The sequence below is a fragment of the Taudactylus pleione genome, unplaced genomic scaffold (genome assembly GCF_031769625.1).
Source record: "Taudactylus pleione unplaced genomic scaffold, aTauple2 ptg000987l, whole genome shotgun sequence".
NCBI classification, from domain to species: Eukaryota; Metazoa; Chordata; class Amphibia; order Anura; family Myobatrachidae; genus Taudactylus; species Taudactylus pleione.
This window is the reverse complement of record NW_028285388.1, coordinates 2,512,794-2,540,293: the sequence shown is the minus strand read 5'-3', so window position 1 is coordinate 2,540,293 and position 27,500 is coordinate 2,512,794. Positions and strand designations below refer to the sequence as shown.

The following is a 27,500-nucleotide window of genomic DNA, read 5'->3' as shown; positions in this document are numbered from 1 at the left end:
TCCTCCTGTAACCCCCTCACTCTCTGCTTCCCCATCACTGCTAGTCCTCCTATAACCCCCTCACTCTCTGCTTCCCCATCACTGCTAGTCCTCCTGTAACCCCCTCACTCTCTGCTTCCCCATCACTGCTAGTCCTCCTATAACCCCCTCACTCTCTGCTTCCCCATCACTGCACATCCACCTGTAACCCCCTCACTCACTCTGCTCCCCATCACTGCTAGTCCTCCTGTAACCCCCTCACTCTCTGCTTCCCCATCACTGCACATCCACCTGTAATCCCCTCACTCACTCTGCTCCCCATCACTGCTAGTCCTCCTGTAACCCCCTCACTCTCTGCTTCCCCATCACTGCTAGTCCTCCTGTAACCCCCTCACTCTCTGCTTCCCCATCACTGCTAGTCCTCCTATAACCCCCTCACTCTCTGCTTCCCCATCACTGCACATCCACCTGTAACCCCCTCACTCACTCTGCTCCCCATCACTGCTAGTCCTCCTGTAACCCCCTCACTCTCTGCTTCCCCATCACTGCACATCCACCTGTAATCCCCTCACTCACTCTGCTCCCCATCACTGCTAGTCCTCCTGTAACCCCCTCACTCACTCCGCTCCCCATCACTGCTAGTCCTCCTGTAACCCCCTCACTCACTCTGCTCCCACAATCACTGCTAGTCCCTGTAAATCCCCTCACTTTCTGCTTCCCCATCACTGCACATCCCCCTGTAACCCCCTCACTCACTCTTCTCCCACAATCACTGCACATCCACCTGTAATCCCCTCACTCACTTTGCTCCCTCCATCACTGCTAGTCCCCTTGTTGTAACCCCCTCACTCACTGTGCTCCCACCATCACTGAATACACAGACATCTAGGGACACCAGCAACATGTAAGATCCCCACACTACCATCAGCCATTGGGGATCGACAGAAACAGAGCGGTAGTGAACAGCAGCCGGACAAAAGGCTGTGATCCGTTACATACCACAGGATGACCTAGGGAAAGGTAGGGTCAAATCTCTTTTTGTGTTGTCTATGTTTAGCAATTTAGGTCTTATTTTGAGTATCACACAGCTTGCATTTAGCAGTTAAATTCATTGTCATTGCTGGTATTTATTGTTTTCAGTTACACACAGCACTATCCTTTGTTACTACTTTACTATGTCTATTCTAATTGAAATTGGGAGCTGCTTTAATATCATAGGGAGCATTTGGCTATTTAGTTACATAGCCTCTTCCTCCTCTCACCCAAACATTCCTTGGAGAACCACTCCTTCCACAAAGGAATCAAACCAGAATGAGGCGCAGTGCTGTATAGGCATTGCCCTGAACACCATCAAAAGCCAGAATCCAGGCAAGGCTCTATGCTTCCTGAAGAAGGGCCCATTAGTTGTTCTCAATGGATAAGCCGGCTTTGTCCCCTGCGGGTCATCACACAGCCTGGCAGACACAGACCATGGATAGGGTGCTGCTTCTTGGGAATCTCATGCATATGTTGGACAATACCTGGGCATGTAGAGACCCAGCAGCTGCAGGATTCTTACATATATTTTATGGTTCCCTGTGGGTTGCTGTCTGTCCTATATGGCAGTTACTGTATGGTGTCTGTACTGTATGGTGGACATTAGTATGCAGTCTGCATTTTATTGCTGTCACTAAATGTTTTTATTTTATGGCAGTCACTTAGATACTTTATGTCCTGTATGACAGTCACTGTGATGCTGTGCATTTTGTATGGTAGTCACTAAGATGCTATCTGTCCTGTATGGTGGTCACTCGGATGCTGTCTGTCCTGCATTGCGGCAACATGGATGCCATCAGTCCTGTACTGGAGTCACATGGATGCTGCCTTTATTGTATTGTGGTCATATGTATAATCTCTGTATTGTATTGTTGTTAGGGTAAGGGATTAGATAGCCCCACCTTGGTTTCTATATGGACCCGCCTACAGTTTATTTGACTCCGCCCGCCTACATGAGGCCACTTTCAGAAAATTTTCCAGGGCCACTTTAAGTTCCCAATCCGCCCCTGCTCAGGTGCACTATATTATGTCCCTATTTATCCCCAGCATCTCCTGGCCTCCCGTATCTCTTCCCTGGCCCTTCCCCATGAGGCCATGGCCCTCTCTCAGGTGCACTATATTATGTCCCTATTTATCCCCAGCATCTCCTGGCCTCCCCTATCTCTTCCCTGGCCCTTCCCCATGAGGCCATGGCCCTCTCTCAGGTGCACTATATAATGTCCCTATTTATCCCCAGCATCTCCTGGCCTCCCCTATCTCTTCCCTGGCGGGGGGGGGGGGTGCGCCAATGCTCTCTCTGGCACAGGGCACCAGAAAGTCTAGTTACGGCTCTGCACACACACACCTAACTTACACAAGCCAAGGGCTGAGGGGAGAAGGAGTTTGGCTGCTGGAGTTGGATAACAGATGGCTTGTGAGTGGAGCTGTTGCGGGTGGGCACGTGCAGCAGCTCCTCGTCCATCTGTGTCCAGTGCAGAGAGTTCTGCAGACCAGAGCTCTCCTTGTGAGAAGCTGCCGCGCATGTGCGGCAGCTCCGATCGAAGTGGGTCCCGCGGCTGGTGCAGAGACTATTAGAGAGGGTTTTCTGAGTACTCAGAACCCCCCCCCCCTCCTACAGGCACAACTGATGATGATGATGATAATAATATAAATAAATAATAATAATAATGTTTGCCTAATAGTCCATGTTGTACTGTATGTGCAGTAATGTTTTTCCTGGAGAGATGTGATCTTGACAGTTAATTCTGGTTGTAATGCACAAAAACTAGAGAAATGATTAGAAAGTCTTCACAATGCCCTCAGGAGGATGCCAGTCACTGACCAAACAGGATTATCTCCATAGCATGCATGCCTTACCAACACTTTGTGGTAGAACTACTAAAGAAAAGACGTTGCTTTACGTCTTTCTGGTGAGGCTGTCAGGGCTGCAGATTGTGATATAAGCCATAGTAATGGGTAATGGATTTACCACCTGAATACTGTACCTCCACAGTGCCTGACAAATTGGGGACAAGGACAACAACAGTGAGTACATTGATAGACACACAAGATCTATAGGTAACACTGGTGGTGGTGCATACAGTAACCCTATAAACCGAGAGGATCTATAGATGACACTGAAAGCTGTTAGTACACTGTGCCAGTTAGGATCTATAAGTGACACTGGCAGCACTGAGGAACACTGACCCTATGGCACACAGGATCTATAGCTGGCACTGGCAGCTGTTAGTACACTTTGCCTATATAAGTCAGGATCTATAGGTGACACTGGCAGCACTGAGGAACACTGACCCTATGGCACACAGGATCTATAGCTGGCACTTGCAGCTGTTAGTACACTGTGCCTATATAAGTCAGGATCTATAAGTTACACTGGCAGCACTGACCCTATAGATACAGGATCTATAGCTGGCACTGGCAGCTGTTAGTACACTGTGCCTATAGAAGTAAGTATATATAGGTGACACTGACAGCACTGAGGAACACTGACCCTATAGGCACACACAGGATCTATAGCTGGCACTGGCAGCTGTTAGTACACTGTGCCTATAGAAGTAAGGATATATAGGTGACACTGGCAGCACTGACCCTATAGGCACACAGGATCTATAGCTGGCACCTGTTAGTACACTGTGCCTGTAGAAGTCAGGATATATAGGTGACACTGGCAGCACTGACCCTATAGACACACAGGATCTATAGCTGGCACTGGCAGTAGTTAGTACATTGTCCCTGTAGAAGTCAGGATCTATACTGTAGGTAACACTGGCAGCACTGAGGAACACTGACCCTATAGGCACACAGGATCTATAGTTGGCACTGGCAGCTGTTAGTACACTGTGCCTATAGAAGTCAGAATCTATAGGTGACACTGGCAGCGGCGAGCACTCGGACACAGCCGCCCCGCCCCGCCGTGCAGCTGATGTCAGGAGGCGGCGCCCTGATCGGGACATCTGGGAGTCGGATTCAGCTGAGCTGATGGTCCCTGGCTGCCTAGGATGCTGCGGGCCGACAGGTAAGAGGGAGCCGGGAGAGACATGCGATGGTGACGGAGGGAGGGGTGGGGGATCTGGGAGCAGCGGAGGCGGCGTGGGGCACGGTGGATGCGGGGTGCACACCCGGAGCTGGGTGCGGTGTATTTGTTTTCCGGGTAGATAAGACGTGTGTAGTGCCAGGGTGTGCAGAGAGATACATTGTATCCAATTCACCTGTTCTACATACACAGAACGGCACAGCGTACGAGACGAGGGGGCAGGAATAGCAGAGGTTACAGCCAAGGGCCACATTGTATAAGGATGTAGTGCCAAAACATTAAAGGGCCACATTATAAGTATCTAGTACAAGAATAGGACAGGGGCCACCGTTATTTAGTATAAAGAATAGCAGAGAGGACCCCAATGTACAATAATCTACTATAAGAATAGCAGAGAGGACCCCAATGTACGATAATCTACTATAAGAATAGCAGAGAGGACCCCAATGTACGATAATCTACTATAAGAATAGCAGAGAGGACCACAATGTACAATAATCTACTATAAGAATAGCAGAGAGGACCCCAATGTACGATAATCTACTATAAGAATAGCAGAGAGGACCCCAATGTACGATAATCTACTATAAGAATAGCAGAGAGGACCCCAATGTACGATAATCTACTATAAGAATAGCAGAGAGGACCACAATGTACAATAATCTACTATAAGAATAGCAGAGAGGACCCCAATGTACGATAATCTACTATAAGAATAGCAGAGAGGACCACAGTGTACAATAATCTACTATAAGAATAGCAGAGAGGACCACAGTGTACAATAATCTACTATAAGAATAGGAGAGAGGACCACAATGTACAATAATCTACTATAAGAATAGCAGAGAGGACCCCAATGTACGATAATCTACTATAAGAATAGCAGAGAGGACCCCAATGTACGATAATCTACTATAAGAATAGCAGAGAGGACCACAGTGTACAATAATCTACTATAAGAATAGCAGAGAGGGCCACAATGTACGATAATCTACTATAAAAATAGAGAGGGCCACAGTGTACAATAATCTACTATAAGAATAGTAGAGAGGGGCCACAATGTACGATAAACTATAAGAATAGCAGAGAGGGGCCACAATGTACGATAATCTACTATAAAAATAGCAGAGAGGGCCACAATGTACGATAATCTACTATAAGAATAGCAGAGAGGGCCACAATGTACGATAATCTACTATAAGAATAGCAGAGAGGACCCCAATGTACGATAATCTACTATAAGAATAGCAGAGAGGACCCCAATGTACGATAATCTACTATAAGAATAGCAGAGAGGACCCCAATGTACGATAATCTACTATAAGAATAGCAGAGAGGACCCCAATGTACGATAATCTACTATAAGAATAGCAGAGAGGACCACAATGTACAATAATCTACTATAAGAATAGCAGAGAGGACCCCAATGTACGATAATCTACTATAAGAATAGCAGAGAGGACCACAGTGTACAATAATCTACTATAAGAATAGCAGAGAGGACCACAGTGTACAATAATCTACTATAAGAATAGGAGAGAGGACCACAATGTACAATAATCTACTATAAGAATAGCAGAGAGGACCCCAATGTACGATAATCTACTATAAGAATAGCAGAGAGGACCCCAATGTACGATAATCTACTATAAGAATAGCAGAGCCCCAATGTACGATAATCTACTATAAGAATAGCAGAGAGGACCACAGTGTACAATAATCTACTATAAGAATAGCAGAGAGGGGCCACAATGTACGATAATCTACTATAAAAATAGAGAGGGCCACAGTGTACAATAATCTACTATAAGAATAGTAGAGAGGGGCCACAATGTACGATAAACTATAAAAATAGCAGAGAGGGGCCACAATGTACGATAATCTACTATAAAAATAGCAGAGAGGGCCACAATGTACGATAATCTACTATAAGAATAGCAGAGAGGGCCACAATGTACGATAATCTATAAGAATAGCAGAGAGGACCACAGTGTACGATAATCTACTATAAAAATAGCAGAGAGGGCCACAATGTACGATAATCTATAAGAATAGCAGAGAGGGGCCACAATGTACGATAATCTATAAGAATAGCAGAGAGGGCCACAATGTACGATAATCTACTATAAGAATAGCAGAGAGGGGCCACAATGTATGATAATCTACTATAAGAATAGCAGAGAGGGCCACAATGTACGATAATCTACTATAAGAATAGCAGAGTGGACCACAGTGTACGAGAACCTACTATAAGAATAGCAGAGAGGGCCACAGTGTACAATAATCTGCTATAAGAATAGCAGAGAGGACCACAGTGTACAATAATCTACAATAAGAATAGCAGAGAGGACCACAATGTACGATAATCTACTATAAGAATAGCAGAGAGGGCCACAATGTACGATAATCTACTATAAGAATAGCAGAGAGGGCCGCAATGTACGATAATCTACTATAAGAATAGCAGAGAGGGCCGCAATGTATGATAATCTACTGCACGAATATCTGAGAGGGCCACAATGTACGATAATCTACTATAAGAATAGCAGAGAGGGCCACAATGTACGATAATCTACTGCACGAATATCTGAGAGGACCAAAGTGTATGATAATCTACTATAAGAATAGTTGAGAGGGCCGCAATGTACGATAATCTACAATAAGAATAGCAGAGATGGCCACAGTGTACGATAATCTACTATAAGAATAGCAGAGAGGACCACAGTGTACGATAAACTACTATAAGAATAGCAGAGAGGGCCACAGTGTACAATAATCTACTATAAGAATAACAGAGGGCCACAGTGTACAATAAACTACTATAAGAATAGCAGAGAGGGCCACAATGTATGAGAACCTAATATAAGAATAGCAGACAGGGCCACAATATATGACAATTTACAATAAAACCACAATGTACCAGGAATTTGTATAGGAATAGAAGAGGGAGAAACAGAATTAATACGGAGCTACTTGAAGAATAAAAAGAATAGTAGAAAGAGTCACAATGTACAATATGAGAAGCTAGTGTAGGAATAGGAGATAGCGCAGTAATAGCAGAGGGCTATAATATATGTACTAGAGCAAGAGTAGTAAATATGGCCACAGTGTATGAGGAGCTAGTGTAGGAGTAGTAGATAGGGCCACAATGTATGAGAAGTTAGTGTAGGAGTAGATAGAACCATAGTGTATGAGGAGCTAGTGTAGGAGTAGTAGATAGGGCCACAATGTATGAGAAGCTAGTGTATGAGTAGTAGATAGGGCCACAGTGTATGAGGAGCTAGTGTAGGAGTAGTAGATAGGGCCACAGTGTATGAGGAGCTAGTGTAGGAGATAGGGCCACAGTGCATGAGGAGCTAGTGTAGGAGTAGTTGATAGGCCCACAGTGTATGAGGAGCTAGTGTAGGAGTAGTAGATAGGGCCACAGTGTATGAGGAGCTAGTGTCGGAGTATTAGATAGGGCCATAGTGTAGGAGGAGCTAGTGTAGGAGTAGAAGATAGGGCCACAGTGTATGAGGAGCTAGTGTAGTAGATAGGGCCACAGTGTATGAGGAGCTAGTGTAGGAGTAGTAGATAGGGCCACAGTGTATGAGGAGCTAGTGTAGGAGTAGAAGATAGGGCCACAGTGTAGGAGGAGCTAGTGTAGGAGTAGAAGATAGGGCCACAGTGTAGGAGGAGCTAGTGTAGTAGATGGGGCCACAGTGTATGAGGAGCTAGTGTAGTAGATAGGGCCATAGTGTATGAGGAGCTAATGTAGGAGTAGTATATAGGGCCACAGTGTATGAGGAGCTAGTGTAGGAGTTGTAGATAGGGCCACAATGTAGGAGGAGCTAGTGTAGGTGTAGTAGATATGGCCACTGTATGAGGAGCTAGTGTAGGTGTAGTAGATATGGCCACAGTGTATGAGGAGCTAGTGTAGTAGATAGGGCCACAGTATATGAGGAGCTAGTGTAGTAGATAGGGCCACAGTATATGAGGAGCTAGTGTAGTAGATAGGCCCACAGAGTATGAGGAGCTAGTGTTGTAGATAGGGCCACAGTGTATGAGGAGCTAGTGTAGTTGTAGTAGATAGGGCACAATGTCTAAGGAGCTTGAGTAGGAGTAGTAGATATGGCCACATTGTCAGAGGATCATAGTTGGAGAGTGGAATAGAGAAGTTTCAGAGGTGGTTGCCAGAGTGTGTGGGGAGAGCCAGAGTGTGTGGGGAGAGTGATGGAATAGTAGAGGAGTTTAGAAGAGACTGAGAATTTTTTTTGGAGTGGGTATCATTGTAATACATTGTGGCCTGTGTTATATAGGTTGTGAGGGTACCTGATTATGTAGCAGAAAGGGTTAGCAGGGTTGGAGGGAAAAAAATGGCAGGATTCTAGGTGAAGCATTACAGTAGTATGGAGGGTTGACAGAGTGTGAGGGGGTTCTGTGCAGCGGGATGTAGTAAAAATACTGGGATGCCGTCTGTTGAAATCTCAAAGCCAGCCTACACACCAATGCCGTAATCCCGACAGACGGCATCCTGATCGAAGGTAATCAGGCCGCCCTTAGCTGTTAGGTGTGGGGGGGAGGTGGATGCTTTAGGCACCACGGGGGGTGTGTTAGGGTTAAGCTGTTTGGGAGGGAGGTTAGGGTTAGGCACCACTGGGGGAGTTAGGGTTAGGCTTTGTGGGGGGGGGGTTAATGTTAGGCACCACTGGGGGAGTTAGGGTTAGGTAACACTGGGGAGGATTAGGGTTAGGCACAAAGAGGGGACAGTTAAGTTTAGGCACCAAGGGGGGAAGGTAAGTGTTAGGCACTAATGGGGAATGTTTGGGTTAAGGTGCAAGTAGGGAGGGCTAGTATACTTACTTGTCGGGATGCCTCTGTTGCTATTTTGCCAGCAGGTATCCCGAATGCCGGGATATCATACCCAACCCCTGTGGAGTTACAGAGATAGCTGGCATAGCATTATGAGGTGCAGTATTGGAGTAGAAGGGAGGCTTGGCATGGTATGACTGGTAGTGGTGGAGTAGCAGAGAATTTTGCAAAGATGTGAAGTGTTATTGTAGGAGTAATATATATTTATTTATTACCAGTTATTTATATAGCACACATATTCCGCAGCGCTTTACTGAGAATATTTGGCCATTCACATCCGTCCCTGCCCCAGTGGAGCTTACACTCTATGGCCCTGATTCAGACCCACTCGCAAGTGGGTCGATGTTCTGCACTGAGCATGCGCACGACGGAGGGAGCGTTGTGTCTGATCAAAGGGGGCGTGCTGTCGATGTTGATTGACAGCACGCCCCCTTTGGTAAGCGTGCCTCCCTGACGGGGGCGTTCCCACGGGAACGCCTCCCGTTAGAAGCCGGCCCACTGACATCACTAGTGATGTCAGTGGGAGTGATTTTGGCTCTGATGGGAGTGGGAGTCAGTGGGAGTGATTTTGACTCCGGAGCTTGCGGTTGAAAACCTCAACCGCAGGCTTCGGCTCGCAGTTTCGATGGTCGCGATGGTCACGACCATCGCACTGCACGCTCGTATAGGTTGTGGGTGGTGACCCACAGCTATACGAGCGTCCAGGAGGACGCTCCATTTTTATGGAGGGCGGCCCTCAGTCAGAGCGTGCGCTCTGCTCAGAGCGTACGGCTCTGAATGAGGGCCTATATTCCCTATCATATGCTCACACACACATACACACTACGCTTATTTTTTTGTTGGGAGCCAATTAACCTGCCAGTATATTTTTGGAATGTGGGAGGAAACCGGAGTACCCGAAGGAAACCCACGCAAGCACAGGGAGAATATACAAACTCCACACAGGGTGTAGTGGGAATTGAACCCACGACCTCAGTGCTGTGAGGCAGTAATGCTAACCATTACACCGTCTGTGCTGCCCATGATATTGGTAATGGTGCACCAGGAGGGAGGGCTGGCAGACTGTAAAGGGGAAGGGGTTGTGTAGAAGAGGGGGGTGGTAGAGTGTGCAGAGAGATTGCTGAAATCATATAGAAGGTCGGAAGTTAGAGAGTAAGTGCTGGAATAAGAAGCATGGCTGGCCGAGTGCAAGGGGTGGTGTTGTAGCAGAGAGATTTGGCAAAGGGTGAGGGAAAGTGTATGAGTAGCAGAGAGGTTGTCAGATTGTGATGAGAAATTTGGGAATACAGGGAGGGTTGGTCGATTGTGTGTTTGTGGGGGAGATGGTGTGCAATAGGGGAAATGTGGAGTTTTAGAACTGGTGTGCAGTGTGTGAGATGAAGATGACAAAGTGTGAGGGGAGAGTTATGGAATAGTAGAGAGGGTTGCAGTGTGAGGGGATATATTGTAGGGGGTTGTGGTGTGGTGTAGCAGAACACGATGGCAGATGGGTGAAATGTTTCTTTGGGAGGAAAGGGTTGGCAGAGTGGGAAGTAGAGGACATAATTGATTGGCACAGAGTGAGAGGAAGTGGTAGTGTAGGTGAGTGTGATGGGGTACTGGTGGAGATGGCAGAGTGTGAGTGGTGGATAGCATTGATAGGGTGTGAGTGGTAGATAGCATAGGCGGGGTGTGAGTGGTAGACAGCATTGGCAGGGTGTGAGTGGTAGATAGCCTTGGCAGGGTGTGAGGGAAGGAGACTAGAGGGTTAGAGTATGTGGTTAAAATTGGAGTAGAAGGGGGGCTTAGCAGAGTGTCAAGGTAAGTGCTGGCATAGTAGTGATGGTTGGCAGGTTGTGAGGGGAAGTTGTGGAGTAGAGAGGAAAGGTTGGCAGAGTGAGAGGGGGTGTAGTGTAGTAGCAGAGATAGCTGGCATAGCGTGGGGGAAGTGGTGGAGCATTGGAGAGAGTTGGCTGGGTGTGAGAGGAAGTGGTGTTGTATTAGTGAGGGTAGGAGAGTGTGAAGGTGAAAGTTGATGGAATAGCAAAAGGTTTCCAAATTGTGAGGGGAGAGTGATGGTATAGCAGAGAGGCTCGGCAGAGTGTGGCGAGAGTGATGGTATAGCAGAGAAGCTTGGCTCAGTGTGGCGAGAGTGATGGTATAGCAGAGAGGCTTGGCAGAGTGTGGCAAGAGTGATGGTATAGCAGAGAGGCTTGGCAGAGTGTGGTGAGAGTGATGGTATAGCAGAGAGGCTTGGCAGAGTGGCGAGAGTGATGGTTTGGCAGAGTGGCGACAGTGATGGTATAGCAGAGAGGCTTGGCAGAGTGTGGCAAGAGTGATGGTATGGCAGAGTGTGGCGAGAGTGATGGTATAGCAGAGAAGCTTGGCAGATTGTGGCAAGAGTGATGGTATAGCAGAGAGGCTTGGCATAGTGCGGCGAGAGTGATGGTATAGCAGAGAGGCTTGGCAGAGTGTGGCAAGAGTGATGGTATAGCAGAGAGGCTTGGCAGAGTGGCGAGAGTGATGGTATAGCAGAGAGGCTTGGCAGAGTGTGGCAAGAGTGATGGTATGGCAGAGTGTGGCGAGAGTGATGGTATAGCAGAGAAGCTTGGCAGAGTGTGGCAAGAGTGATGGTATAGCAGAGAGGCTTGGCTTAGTGCGGCGAGAGTGATGGTATAGCAGAGAGGCTTGGCAGAGTGTGGCGAGAGTGATGGTATAGCAGAGAGGCTTGGCAGAGTGTGGCAAGAGTGATGGTATAGCAGAGAGGCTTGGCAGAGTGTGGTGAGTGAACGTATAGGATAGATGGTTTTCAGTGTGAAAAGAAGTGTTGGAGTAGACAGGAGGGTTGGCATAGTGGAAGGGTAAGTATTGGTGCAGCTGGGTGAGTTGACTGAGTGTGAGATGGGGAATAGTGCAGACTGGGGTTAGTAGAGGCGGTTGTGACTGAAAGGAAGTTTTGGAGTTGGAGGGATCAATTGTAGACTGTGAGATAAAATAATGGAGTAGCAGAGAGAGTTGGCAGTGTGAGGGGAAGTTTTTGAATAGCAGAGAGGGATGACTATGGGGAGTGGAAGTGTTGGAGTATACTAGAGGATTGGCAGGTGATGTGGTGGTGTAGCAAAGAAGGCTGGCTATGGGGAGGGGAAGTGTTGGAGTATACTGGAGGGTTGGCAGAGGATGTGGTGGTGTATGAGAGAGGACTGGCTATGGGGTGGGAGAGTGTTGGAGTATACAGGAGGGTTTGCAGAGGATGTAGTGGTGTAGCAGAGAGGGATGGCTATGGGGAGGGGAAGTGTTGGAGTATACTGGAGGGTTGGCAGAGGATGTGGTGGTGTATGAGAGAGGGCTGGCTATGGGGTGGGGAAGTGTTGGAGTATACTGGAGGGTTGGCAGAGGATGTAGTGGTGTAGCAGAGAGGGATGGCTATGGTGAGGAAGAGTGTTGGAGTATACTGGAGGGTTGGCAGAGGATGTGCTGGTGTAGCATATAGGGTTGGCTATGGGGTGGGGAAGTGTTGGAGTATACTGGAGGGTTGGCAGAGGATGTAGTGGTGTAGCATATAGTGTTGGCTATGGGGTGGGGAAGTGTTGGAGTATACTGCAGGGTTGGCAGAGGATATGGGGGTGTAGCATATAGGGCTGGCTATGGGGTGGGGAAGTGTTGGAGTATACTGGAGGTTTGGCAGAGGATGTGGTGGTGTATGAGAGAGGGCTGGCTATGGGGAGGGGAAGTGTCGGAGTATACTGGAGGGTTGGCAGAGGATGTGGTGTATGAGAGAGGGCTGGCTATGGGGTGGGGAAGTGTTGGAGTATACTGGAGGGTTGGCAGAGGATGTAGTGGTGTAGCAGAGAGGGCTGCTATGGTGAGGAAGAGTGTTGGAGTATACTGGAGGGTTGGCAGAGGATGTGGTGGTGTATGAGAGAGGGCTGGCTATGGGGTGGGGAAGTGTTGGAGTATACTGGAGGGTTGGCAGAGGATGTAGTGGTGTAGCATATAGGGTTGGCTATGGGGAGGGGAAGTGTTAGAGTATACTGGAGGGTTGGCAGAGGATGTAGTGGTGTAGCATATAGGGTTGGCTATGGGGAGGGGAAGTGTTGGAGTATTCTGGAGGGTTGGCAGAGGATGTGGTGTATGAGAGAGGGCTGGCTATGGGGTGGGGAAGTGTTGGAGTATACTGGAGGGTTGGCAGAGGATGTAGTGGTGTAGCAGAGAGGGCTGGCTATGGGGAGGGGAAGTATTGGAGTATACTGGAGGGTTGGCAGAGGATGTGGTGGTGTAGCATATAGGGTTGGCTATGGGGTGGGGAAGTGTTGGAGTATACTGGAGGGTTGGCAGAGGATGTAGTGGTGTAGCAGAGAGGGTTGGCTATGGTGAGGAAGAGTGTTGGAGTATACTGGAGGGTTGGCAGAGGATGTAGTGGTGTATGAGAGAGGGCTGGCTATGGGGTGGGGAAGTGTTGGAGTATACTGGAGGGTTGGCAGAGGATGTAGTGGTGTATGAGAGAGGGCTGGCTATGGGGTGGGGAAGTGTTGGAGTATACTGGAGGGTTGGCAGAGGATGTAGTGGTGTAGCATATAGGGTTGGCTATGGGGTGGGGAAGTGTTGGAGTATACTGGAGGGTTGGCAGAGGATGTAGTGGTGTATGAGAGAGGGTTGGCTATGGTGAGGAAGAGTGTTGGAGTATACAGGAGGGTTGGCAGAGGATGTAGTGGTGTTTGAGAGAGGGCTGGCTATGGGGTGGGGAAGTGTTGGAGTATACTGGAGGGTTGGCAGAGGATGTAGTGGTGTAGCATAGGGTTGGCTATGGGGTGGGGAAGTGTTGGAGTATACTGGAGGGTTGGCAGAGGATATGGTGGTGTAGCAGAGAGGGTTGGCTATGGGGAGGGGAAGTGTTGGAGTATACTGGAGGGTTAGCAGAGGATGTGGTGGTGTAGCAGAGAGGGCTGGCTATGGGGAGGGGAAGTGTTGGAGTATACTGGACGGTTGGCAGAGGATGTGGTGGTGTAGCATATAGGGTTGGCTATGGGGAGGGGAAGTGTTGGAGTATACTGGAGGATTGGCAGAGGATGTGGTGGTGTAGCAGAGAGGGTTGGTAAATTATGATGGGGAGTGGTGAAGTTGGAGAGAGTGTTGGCCAAATGTGTATTGGAGAACTGGAGAGCGTTTGCTGAGTGTGATGGATGTAGCGGTAGAGTAGTAGAGAGAGTAGCATAGTGTGAGGGGGGGATGATGGTGGAAGAGTAAGTAGTGTTGGCAGAGTGTGAGGTGAAGCAGTGGAGTAGTACAGAAGCTTGTCAGGTTGTGAAGGGGAAGAAAAGCAGAGAGGGTTTGCAGAATGTGAGGGTATAGTGGTAGAGTAGGAGGTAGGGTTTTGGGAAGGAATGGCAGAGTAGGAGGGTTGTCAGGGTGTGTAGTAAATGGTGGAGTGGCAGGGAGGGTTGGCAGAATTTGAGGAGGTAGTAGTTGAGTAGAAGTGAGTGTTAGCAGGGTGTTAGCGGCAGTGGTTGAGTAATAGGGAGAGTTGGCAGGAGTGGTAGAATAGTAGGAAGGGATGGCATGGTGTGAGGGGAAGTGCTGGAGTAGTATAAATTTTGGCAGAGGGAGATGGAATAGTATAATAGCAGAGAGGGCCGGTAAGGTGTGAAAGGGTAATGGTAGAGCAGTAGGTAGGGTGTAGTAGAAATGGTTGAGTTGTAGGAAGGGTTGGGAGAATGTGCAGAGGGGGAGTTTGAGGGACAGAGAAGGTGGGATGGTAGGGTTTGAGAGTGTCGTGGTGGAGTAGCAGAGAGAGTTGGTAGGCTATCAAGGGAAGTGATGAAATAAAGGAATTGGCAAAATATAAGAGGTGAAGGAGTGGTAGAATAGTAGGATGGTTGGCAAGGTGTGAGGGGGTAGTGGTAGTGTAGCGGGGAGGGTTGGCAGATTGGAAGGGTGGTATTGGCACAGTACACGGGAGAGTTGGCGGGGTTTCTGGGGAAGTGATTGAGTAGAAAGGAGGGTTGTAATTTTTTCAGTATATTGAAGTAGCAATAATGATTTGAAGTATATGATGGGGGTAGTGATGGAGTAGTAAAGATTAAGTGGTAGAGTAGTTTAGAGGGTTGTCAAAGCGGGGGGGGGGGTGGCACGGTTATCAGTGTGCTTGAGGGGGAGGGGATAGTAATAGAATAGGCTGGGTAGGTTGTTAAAGAATAAGGGGGTAGGAGGGTAGTTGTCAAGATGTGCGGTGGGTGGGATTGGCAGGTTTGGAGTGTTGAAGTAGTAGGTAGGGTTGGCAGGGTGTGGGGATGGTGGTAGTGGAGTAGCAGAGAGGGTTGGCAATGTGTGAGGGGTAGTGCTGAAGTAGCAGAGAGGTTCAAAATTTGGTGAACACGTGGTGACATGCTTCTTCTTCCCCAGCAGTTTGGTGCAGTTGCTCTTGTGGTCAAAAATCATGAGGAAAATACCCAGCTGATAAGTGTAACGTAACCAGGTACTACACATCTAATCACCATCTTATACTGTATATAAAATTAATTGGTCTGTTTGTTTGTTTTGTCTGTCCGATTATGTCCAATAAGGATACCCCTGCACCGAATTGGATGAAACCAAGTTGAGGTGGTCCAGTTGGTTCCTGAGCAAGTTTTAGGTGGGTTAGGGTCCCGGTCGGACCTCCTGTTGGTGTACGCTGGGCAGAACATTGACTCGGAGAGCCTGTTCTGAGCCTTCCACAGGATGATGTTGAACGAAAACTTCACAGATTTCCGGTATTGGATATAATTTAATATACTAGGGGGTTGAGGTCCCGGTCGGACCTCCCGTTGGTCTACACTCCACAGAACTTTGACCCGGGGACACTGGGCAGAACTTTGACCCGGGGAGCCTGGTCTGGGCCTTCCACTGGATGGATTTGGATAAAAACTTCACAGAGGGGTGGCAGTGTGTCTGACATACCTAATGTAGTAGTTGGGGTCTCGGCCGGACCTCACAGCGGAGTGCGTCAGGCTTTGACCCAGAGAGCTTATTCTGGGCCTTTCACTGGATGGATTTGGATGACATAACATAATTTGGACGAAATCTTCACAGAGTGGTAACATTGGATCCTAGAAGACATACTAGTGGAGTTGAGGTCCCGGTCGGACCTCCCGTTGGTGTACGCTGGGCAGTACTTTGACCCTGGGAGATTGTTCTGGCCCTTCCACTGGATGGATCTGGATGAAAATTGGTCTGGGATGCCTAACTTTATACTGTGAAGATTTAAACTCGGGCAACGCTGGGTAATTCAGCTAGTGTTATTATATGTGGCCAATGGGCAAAGATACCAACCCATAGCAGATACCATGTCCGTAAATGTGAAGGTCAGCCTGTCAGTAAGAACAGAGGGTAGAAATTATATATAAAGCTCTGTGTCAGTAAGGATGCAGGTTAGAAAGGATATAGAAAAAAGCTCCATATTAGTAAGGACAGAGGTTAGAAAGCACATATGAAGCTCTGTGTCAGTAAGGACAGAGGTTAGAAAGCACATATGAAGCTCTGTGTCAGTAAGGACAGAGGTTAGAAAGGACATATGAAGCTCTATATCAGTAAGGACATAGGTTAGAAAGGACATATGAAGCTCTGTGTCAGTAAGGACATAGGTTAGAAAGGACATATGAAGCACCGTGTCAGTAAGGGCAGAGGTTAGAAAGGACATATGAAGCACCGTGTCAGTAAGGGAAGAGGTTAGAAAGGACATATGAAGCACCGTGTCAGTAAGGGCAGAGGTTATAAAGGACATATGAAGCACCGTGTCAGTAAGGACAAAGGTTAGAAAGGACATATGAAGCACCGTGTCAGTAAAGACATAGGTTAGAGAGGACATATGAAGCACCGTGTAAGTAAAGACATAGGTTAGAAAGGACATATGAAGCTCCATGTCAGTAAGAACATAGGTTAGACAGGACATATGAAGCTCTGTGTTAGTAAAGACATAGGTTAGAAAGGACATATGAAGCACCGTGTCAGTAAAGACATAGGTTAGAGAGGACATATGAAGCACCGTGTAAGTAAAGACATAGGTTAGAAAGGACATATGAAGCTCCATGTCAGTAAGAACATAGGTTAGACAGGACATATGAAGCTCTGTGTTAGTAAAGACATAGGTTAGAAAGGACATATGAAGCTCCGTGTCAGTAAGGGAAGAGGTTAGACAGGACATATGAAGCTCTGTGTTAGTAAGGGTAATAATTGTTGTTGATGGTGGCAAAATGACATTGTATACTATTTTATATGTAGTCGTTCTGTTTATATGATCAGAGACACTGAAATATATTGATTTGACTTACTTGATATACAGTAGTAGTATATGATTTTAAATGTGTCAGTAGTACACAGCTCTTGCTTTGTGTATTAATGTGCCCCCTTCTTTGACCCAGGTTCACCACCAAAGCCTCGTTAGAGTCACCATGGAGCCCCTGGTACCCGATGACCTTCCTGGGAATATGACGGATCAGTGTTACAGAGCGCACTCACGCAGTTCTGTGCTACAGGGGCTTCCATTTGGCGGAGTCCCCACTGTCCTGGCTATCAATTTCCTGGCATGGCTGGTAATGCTGTCAGGGCCTAGGGTTATAGTACGGCTAGGACTGCAAAATACTATTATAATAGGTGCAGTCCAGATATCGCACCATCTGGGGTAGTACAGTCCAGATGCAGAAGTATGTAAGTCATGAGGCTGGTACAGGTCAGATACAGGACCATCCAGGGCGGTACAGTCCATATACAGGATCCTGCAGGATGATGTAAGCCAGATATAGGACCATACAGTACAGGGTGGTTATAAAACCCTGGAGAGTGGTATACTATATACATACAAGACCCTGATGGCTGGCATAACCTATATATAGGACCCTGCAGGCTGGTATAGCACAGATATCGAACCATCCATTGTAGTACAGGGCAGAAGGAAGACACTGCCGGGTGGTATAATTGGTGATTTGTCTTCTCTCTAGTTTCTGCTGCTGGTATTCTCGTGTCTGAGGAAGGCAGCCTGGGACTATGGGCGCCTCGCCCTCCTGATAGACAATGACAGGTGAGACAGTACATTGCGTCCTCATTCTCTGGGTCATATTAAGTAAGAGCAGTGTAAACCTTCCTGACACCTGAACTCTCTCCCCAGCCGGGCCATGCGACGCAGATGGACATCATATAAGTAATGTTCGACCACACTTATGGGACTGTGGTGGAGGGATACTGGGATTCTATCATAAATCATCCTGCCGCACAAAGGGCGTGATCCAGCAAGGAACGCAGATGCTTGAACGCACACAGTTTAACTGCGACGATATGCTAATTCATTGCAATGCCGCCGCCGCAGCACAACATAAGGACGCCCACTTTACCTTACACACATCCGTAATGTTTAGCAAGACTGCTAAACCATCGGTACAATCGAGTACCATCGCAGCCTCACGCTCACTGGCACAAGGAATTGCTAACTTCATCACACGCTATCAGGCTTCAGGCTGCGTACGGCATCACAGTGGACAATTTATGCATGCCCCTGCAACGCGTTCAAACGCACTGGCACGCCTGCGTTTCGCTGACCACCCCCTGTCACCTCTCACAAACAACACTTTGTCGATCACTCTGTGATGGGTCTGCGTAGTCACTGGGATCGCATTCCAGATTGCAATGGCTAGTTAACGCACGCGGACAGCAAATGCATGCGCCGTACGCAACAATCGACCAATTTCGTGCGTATAAGCATCTGCGTTACTTGCTGAATAAGGCCCTAAGTCCGCTTTCCAACTGAGTTAAGAGAGGAAGACCAATGGGCAATGCTTATGCAGTGCCTCCACGGCAGCGCGTTTCACACAAAGGCGGATGATTTTCATGCTAGATTCCCTGTTTGGCTGAGGTGGCGGTGCAGGACTGGGCAGATAGAGGTGGAGGTGATTTTGCAGCATGAGTTGGGTGAAGGAGATGGCGCATAGAGACAAATATTCAGGATACACAAAGTTATCTTGTCCCTGTCTTTCCAGCCTAACCTCTCTCTTTTATGGGGAACCGAATGACAAGGAGAAGTCCCCCTGTGAGACCAGCCCCTCAGACCTGAGCACTAAAGACCTGGTGAGTACAGGGGGTGGAATGCGCTGTACAGTGAGGTGTCTGCAGGATTATAGTGTGATTCCCTTCTGCTCGTATGGAAATAGGGCAAGTAGGTGGGATGTGGGGTCGGAAGGCTGTAGGTATATAACACTATATACTTCAGGGGGAAAAAGGTCATGCATTATTGGCAAGTTGTCCTCAATGAGGGGAAGGTGGATCTTCATTATATGACCTAGGGGCAGGTATTATTACATAGTGGTGTGATTCATTATATAACCCCGGTGCTGGTATTATTATATAGAGGATGCTGTCTTTCATTATATAACCCTGGTGCTGGTATTATTACATAGATAATGCTGTCATTCATTATATAACCCCTTGTGCTGGTATTATTACATAGTGGTGTGATTCATTATATAACCCTGGTGCTGGTATTATTATATAGATGATGCAGTCATTCATTATATAACCCTGGTGCTGGTATTATTATATAGATAATCCTGTCATTCCTTGTATAACCCTGGTGCTGATATTATTATATAGATGATGCTGTCATTCATTATATAACTCTGGTGTTGGTATTATTGGCATAGATATTGGTGTGATTCATTATATAACCCCGGTGCTGGTATTATTATATAGATGATGCAGTCATTCATTATATAACCCTGGTGCTGGTATTATTATATAGATAATGCTGTCATTCATTATATAACCCTGGTGCTGGTATTGTTACATAGTGGTGTGATTCATTATATAACCCCGGTGCTGGTATTATTATATAGATGATGCTGTCATTCATTATATAACCCTGATGCTGGTATTATTATATAGATGATGCTGTCATGCATTGTATAACCCCGATGCTGGTATTATTATATAGATGATGCTGTCATTCATTATATAACCCTGGTGCTGGTATTATTATATAGATGATGCTGTCATTCATTATATAACCCTGGTGCTGGTATTGTTACATAGTGGTGTGATTCATTATATAACCCCGGTGCTGGTATTATTATATAGATGATGCTGTCATTCATTATATAACTCTGGTGTTGGTATTATTGGCATAGATATTGGTGTGATTCATTATATAACCCCGGTGCTGGTATTATTATATAGATGATGCAGTCATTCATTATATAACCCTGGTGCTGGTATTATTATATAGATAATGCTGTCATTCATTATATAACCCTGGTGCTGGTATTGTTACATAGTGGTGTGATTCATTATATAACCCCGGTGCTGGTATTATTATATAGATGATGCTGTCATTCATTATATAACCCTGGTGCTGGTATTATTATATAGATCAGTGTTTTTCAACCACGTGCACACTAGTGTGCCGCGAGCGGTTGTCAAGTGTGCCGCGGCAGTCAGCTCAGCACACTTGTAGTGTAGTGTGTTTTGTTCCTGAGGAGGCCAATATAGAGTGTTTTATTCCGGTGGAGGCCAATATGTGTTTATATTTTTATGTGGGAGCCAATGTTTACGTTTTTCCATTGATCACGCACACCGCATAGCTGGATGGTGTGCTTTGTACTGTGCCTCAAGTTGAAAAGGTTGAAAATCACTGATATAGATGATGCTGTCATTCATTATATAACCCTGGTGCTGGTATTATTATGTAGATAATGCTGTCATTGATTATATAACCCTGGTGCTGATATTATAATATAGATGATGCTGTCATTCATTATATAACTCTGGTGCTGCTATTATTTGCATAGATAGTGGTGTGATTCATTATATAACCCCGGTTCCGGTATTACTTTATTGATAGCGGTGTGATGCCATTATATAGCCCCAGTGTTGGTATTATTACATATATATTGGTGTGATTCATTATATAGTGGCCGAATTTCGCATATTGGGCCTGATTCATTAAGGATCGCAACTGCGATTGCAATAGCGATTACGCACGCAGTCTCTGCAAATCCATTGTGATCGCTATGCCCTCACAGCACAACATAAGGACGCCCACCTTACCTTACACACATCCGTAATGTTTAGCAAGACTAGGAAACCATCAGTAACATGGAGTACCATCGCAGCCTCACACACACTTACACAGGCTCTGACTTTACTCAGGAATTACTAACCTCATCACACGCAGTGATTACACAAGACTGAGACACCATCAGTAACATGGAGTACCATCACATCCTCACACACACTTACACAGGCTCTGACCTTAATCAGGAATTACTAACCTCATCACACACAGTGATTACACAAGACTGAGAAACCATCAGTAACATGGAGTACCATCACATCATCACACACACTTACACAGGCTCTGACCTTAATCAGGAATTACTAACCTCATCACACACAGTGATTACACAAGACTGAGAGACCATCAGTAACATGGAGTACCATCACAGCCTCACACACACTTACACAGGCTCTGACCTTACTCAGGAATTACTAACCTCATCACACACAGTGATTACACAAGACTGAGAGACCATCAGTAACATGGAGTACCATCACATCCTCACACACACTTACACAGGCTCTGACCTTAATCAGGAATTACTAACCTCATCACACACAGTGATTACACAAGACTGAGAAACCATCAGTAACATGGAGTACCATCACATCCTCACACACACTTACACAGGCTCTGACCTTAATCAGGAATTACTAACCTCATCACACACAGTGATTACACAAGACTGAGAGACCATCAGTAACATGGAGTACCATCACAGCCTCACACACACTTACACAGGCTCTGACCTTACTCAGGAATTACTAACCTCATCACACACAGTGATTACACAAGACTGAGAGACCATCAGTAACATGGAGTACCATCACAGCGTCACACACACTTACACAGGCTCTGACCTTACTCAGGAATTACTAACCTCATCACACACAGTGATTACACAAGACTGAGAGACCATCAGTAACATGGAGTACCATCGCAGCCTCACACACACTTACACAGGCTCTGACTTTACTCAGGAATTACTAACCTCATCACACGCAGTGATTACACAAGACTGAGACACCATCAGTAACATGGAGTACCATCACATCCTCACACACACTTACACAGGCTCTGACCTTAATCAGGAATTACTAACCTCATCACACACAGTGATTACACAAGACTGAGAAACCATCAGTAACATGGAGTACCATCACATCCTCACACACACTTACACAGGCTCTGACCTTAATCAGGAATTACTAACCTCATCACACACAGTGATTACACAAGACTGAGAGACCATCAGTAACATGGAGTACCATCACAGCCTCACACACACTTACACAGGCTCTGACCTTACTCAGGAATTACTAACCTCATCACACACAGTGATTACACAAGACTGAGAGACCATCAGTAACATGGAGTACCATCACATCCTCACACACACTTACACAGGCTCTGACCTTAATCAGGAATTACTAACCTCATCACACACAGTGATTACACAAGACTGAGAAACCATCAGTAACATGGAGTACCATCACATCCTCACACACACTTACACAGGCTCTGACCTTAATCAGGAATTACTAACCTCATCACACACAGTGATTACACAAGACTGAGAGACCATCAGTAACATGGAGTACCATCACAGCGTCACACACACTTACACAGGCTCTGACCTTACTCAGGAATTACTAACCTCATCACACACAGTGATTACACAAGACTGAGAGACCATCAGTAACATGGACTACCATCACAGCCTCACACACACTTACACAGGCTCTGACCTTACTCAGGAATTACTAATCTCATTGCACACTATCAGGCCTCAGGCTGTGTATGGCAGCGCAGTGGCTAATTAATGCACGCCCCTGCAACGGTGTTCAAACGCTCAGGCACACCTGCGTTTCACCGACCACCCCCCTGTCACCACCCACAAACAGCACTTTCTGTCTTTCTATCTGTGATCGGTCTGCGTAGTCACTGCGATCGCAGTGGCCGATTCGTACACACGCACTGCGATGCATGCTCAGAACACAACAATCGGCAGATTGCATGCGTAATAGCTGTTGAGATCATAGGTATTATTACACAGATAGTGGAGATATTCATTATATTAGCCTAGTTATCACACACATGGCGGTGTGCCATGACATATAACCACAATGGTGGTATTATTACACAGATAGGGAAGTGATCCATTTTATTAGCCTAGTTATCACACACATGGCGGTGTGCCATGACATATAACCCCAATGCTGGTATTATTACACAGATAGTGGAGATATTCATTATATTAGCCTAGTTATCACACACATGGCGGTGTGCCATGACATATAACCCCAATGCTGGTATTATTACACAGATAGTGGAGATATTCATTATATTAGCCTAGTTATCGCACAAATGGCGGTGTGCCATGACATACTTCCCTATCTGTGTAATAATACCACCATTCGGGTTATATGACATGGCACACCACCATGTGTGCGATAACTAGGCTAATATAATGAATCACTTCCCTATCTGTGTAATAATACCACCATTGGGGTTATGATTCATTATATTTGCCTAGTTATCACACAAATGGCGGTGTGCCATGACATATAACCCCAATGCTGGTATTATTACATAGATAGTGGAGTGATTCATTATATTAGCCTAGTTATCGCACACATGGTGGTGTGCCATGACATATAACCCCAATGGTGGTATTATTACACAGATAGGGAATTGATTCATTATATTAGCCTAGATATCATACACATGGCGGTGTGCTTCTGTATATAATGCTTTGTGTCTCCTCTCTTGCAGGGATTCTGCTCCTGGCTCAGCTCCATTTATCAGATGAAGTGAGAATTTCTTTTGGGGAAAGGGCTAGGTGTGGGATTCTAGACAGGGGGAGATAATGTGGAGAGTGGAACCAGGGGTATATAAGGTGGAGAGTTGGGACAGGAGAAAGATTGGAGATTTGGAGTATGGGGAATATGGTACAAAGATGGGGCAGGAAGAGATATGGTGGACAGTTGGGAGATATGTTGGAGAGTATGGGCACGGACAGTTATGGAGAATTGGGGCAGGGGAGATATGGTGGAGAGTTAGGCAGTATTAGATATGGTGGAGAGTTGGGGTAGGGGGAGATATGGTGGAGAGTTGGGGCAGGGGGAGATATCGCAGGAGGAAGAGAGTTTGCGCAGTGGGAAATATGATACAAAATGGTGAATATGTCAAAGATATATTGGAGAGTTGGAACAGGGGGAGATATGGTGGAGAGTTAGAACAGGGGGAGATATGGTGGAGAGTTGGGACAGGGGGAGATATGGTGGAGATTTGGGGCAAGAGATGACTTGTTTGAGAGTTGGAAAAGAGGCACATATGGTGCAGATATGAAGCAGGATGAGACATGGTGGATGTGATCGGGTGACCTTACTCTGTCAGATGTTCTAGATTTGCGTAGTAGGTTACTCTCCCTTGTGCAACCTGAATAGGCTTACTTCACCACTCCTCAGGTATAGGGATTCTCTTACCATCAGTAACCTTCTGCTACTGACTTCTCCCACTGCTTTGTGAACAGGAGCCCCACTGCCACCACCAGGCTCCTAAACCAGCACCTGGAACCGCTAGTTTCCCAGGTTCTTACACCAGCACCTGGAACCTCTTACTCCTTAGTATGTGTGGTCATGCTGCTGCAACACCTTCTAGTTGGTGTTGGCTAAATACCCACTAGCCACTTCCTATGGACCAGTGCTGCACTTGGTAGCAGGCAGAGGGCTTGAACTTGGAGACAGGACATTTTGCACTACTCTTTGGTCACAGGATACAAACAGATGCAGGCGTTTCTGTATGCAAAAAGATTAACATGAGGATGATATGGTGGAGAGGTATTGGAGATATGGGCTATCGGGACAGGAGGACATATGGTGGACAGTTGGGGCAGAGGGAGGTATAATAGAATGATAAACATGGGGATGATATTGTAGAGAGATGGGGCAAGGGGAGTTATGGTAGAGAATTAGTTCTGGGTAGTGATATGGTGGAAAGTTGTGGTAGCGGGAGAAATGATGGAGAATTGTTGCTGGGTAATGATATGGTGGACAATGTGGGATAGGTGATGACATGGTGGAGTGTTGGGGCATGGGGAGATATGATGGAGAATAGGTGCTGGATTATGATATGGTAGAGAATAGGTGCTAGGTGAAGATATGGTGGAGAGTTGGGCCGTATTCGATATGGTGGAGAGTTTGAATAGTATTCGATATGGAGGAGTGTTGTGACAGGAGAATATATGGAGGAGAGCTGGGGCAGTATTAGATGTGGTGGAGAGTTTGGACAGTGAGAGATGTGATGGAGAATAGGGGCTGTGTGATGATGTTGTGGAGAATATGTTCTAGGTGATGTTATGGTGGAGAGTTGCGACAGTATTAAATATAGTGGAGATCTGGGGCTGTGAGAGATGGTGGATAGTTGGGGCAGGGACAGATATGGTGGAGAATTGTTGCTGGGTAATGATATGGTGGAGAGTTGGGGCAGGTGGCGATATGGCAGAGAGTTGGAGCAGTATTCGATATGGCGGAGCGTTGGGGCAGGTGGAGATATGGCAAAGAGTTGGGGCAGCAGGAAATATGGGAGAGAGTTGGGGCAGGGGAGATATGGTGGAGAGTTAGGCAGTATTAGATATGATGGAGAGTTGGGGTAGGGGGAGATATGGTGGAGAGTTGGGGCAGGGGGAGATATGGTGGAAAGATTGGGTACATAGGGAGAAGATAAATTCAGAAGATATAAAGCCCCACAGTAATGTCCTGGTTTCTCACTACAGGGATGAAGAAATTCAGAGTAAATGTGGAGTAGATGCCATCATCTACCTGTCCTATCAGCGCCATCTGCTGGTGCTGATGTTACTAGTCTGTGTCATTTCTGTGTCTATCATATTGCCAGTGAACTTCTCTGGAGATTTGCTGGGTGAGTCCCTTCCACAACCCCTGTCTCTGGTCTCTCCTCCGCCTGACCCTTTCCTCTATAACCCTTGTCTCTCTGGATCTGCAGGCGACAGTCCGGCACAATTTGGTCGTACTACTATCGTCAATGTTCCCACACAGTGAGTGACAGGGCTATACGTGTGCTGGTTTTGCAGGGCCTGTGATGTTTTCTGACACTTAATGTTTGTGATCCCCCCTACACAGGGACCGCTTCCTTTGGCTACACAGTGTATTTGCTCTGGTCTACTTCCTGCTGACCGTGCTGTGTATGAGTCATCACTCGGCCTCATTACATTACAGGGAAGACGATAAGGTAAAACCACCTACAACTCCTGGAGCCTGACGTGACAGTCGCTCATAGCTAGTATTGTTGCTTCCCGAGTACACCCGACTGTTTCTGCTACAATCACATTGAAACAATTTCATAGTTGCCTTGTTCTAATGAACTTTATTATTAATTCATAGAGTTCTATAAATATGAATGAATAACTCCCTTCACCATTACAATCTATGGCACTTACTGTTATCAACAAGTCATTGTATGGAGCTACTTGGAATAAAATTGCTTCATAATCACAATTAAATAACTGTCAGGAGTTCTGGTTAAACCATTCAACAATAAAAAAAAGTTTCAATTTTGCTGGAAATAAAGGCTAATAGGGGGAGCTGTATCAAACCTTGGAGGGAGATAAAGTGGAGTAGTTGCCCAAAGTTACCACTCAGCTTTTAAAGCTGGGTACACACTTGTCCAATCCTCAGGAGATCCAGCTACTGGTCAGACTGATTCTACAACCAATCTATCCATACACTCTTGTCCAATTATACAGTAGACCTCCAAGCTGCATCTGCTGAAACAATCTGCTGAAATGAGTGTGGAGTCCTCCTGCCATAACATTAACCAGCCCCAAACTGGTCATCCCAGGGCTGGAATTCCTCAGGAAGTCGAGACCCCCACAAAAAATGGAATCACCCCTCATGAGGTTAAATCAATGGGCTATTTCCCGCACCCCTGGTGGCGATGGGTGTGGGGTTAGTGGTCATTAAATAGTTAACTAATATTGATCTTTTATAGTTGGCTTACAAGTCCCAGCAAGCCATCCCCGACTTGATGGCACTTGTGGTACCACGATGCGGATGATGAGGCCATCTTGAATTTATTTGCGGCCCTTTTCTAAAAAGGCACCACAAGCGAGCCAATCATGGCTAACGGCTCCATTTTTTCTTTCTATTGTACAGGGGAAACCCACGGCCGCTGCCGAGCTCTGCAGTAATGGCTGACGGGGAATGGATCCTCCAAGGTCCTGACCTGACACCGCAACCCCCTGCCAAGTCCCGCTGCACGGCGTATGATTCCTGGATCTCACAGGATCTTGGCCCGCCGCCGTGCCCGGGACCTGGTGTTAATTAGCCTGTTGGCGCTGCTGTTCCGGAGATCAGTCGCCAACACTGATCTCAGCAGGGTACACACTTGTACAATGGTTTGATGATCTGGTCTCCTGATTGTTTAAGAATATATAAAAAAATCATTTGATCCGTCTGTTGGACCAACTTGTCAGTCGGGGGATCGGACTGACTGCAGATTGTGTGTATCCAGCTTTACTGTCATATATCT

General features: G+C 46.6%; 1 protein-coding gene across 3 annotated transcripts in view; it reads left to right on the top strand.

Annotated features, from left to right (window-relative positions):
• The first annotated feature begins 3,066 nt into the window (after positions 1 to 3,066).
• Positions 3,067 to 27,500, top strand: part of TMEM63C (transmembrane protein 63C) — an 80,326-nt gene continuing 55,892 nt past the window's right edge. Inside the window, exons 1-10 of one of the 3 annotated variants that reach the window (XM_088460861.1) lie at positions 3,067 to 4,030; positions 15,281 to 15,350; positions 17,272 to 17,442; positions 17,848 to 17,927; positions 18,015 to 18,047; positions 18,880 to 18,967; positions 23,727 to 23,764; positions 25,729 to 25,871; positions 25,956 to 26,007; positions 26,093 to 26,201. In XM_088460861.1, coding sequence (XP_088316987.1) covers positions 17,302 to 17,442; positions 17,848 to 17,927; positions 18,015 to 18,047; positions 18,880 to 18,967; positions 23,727 to 23,764; positions 25,729 to 25,871; positions 25,956 to 26,007; positions 26,093 to 26,201 — 684 coding nt within the window. In that variant the 5' untranslated portion in view covers positions 3,067 to 4,030; positions 15,281 to 15,350; positions 17,272 to 17,301. Of the gene's footprint in view, positions 4,031 to 15,277; positions 15,351 to 17,271; positions 17,443 to 17,847; positions 17,928 to 18,014; positions 18,048 to 18,879; positions 18,968 to 23,726; positions 23,765 to 25,728; positions 25,872 to 25,955; positions 26,008 to 26,092; positions 26,202 to 27,500 lie in introns of all 3 variants that reach the window. The other 2 variants (XM_088460860.1, XM_088460862.1) reach the window with 2 other exon arrangements.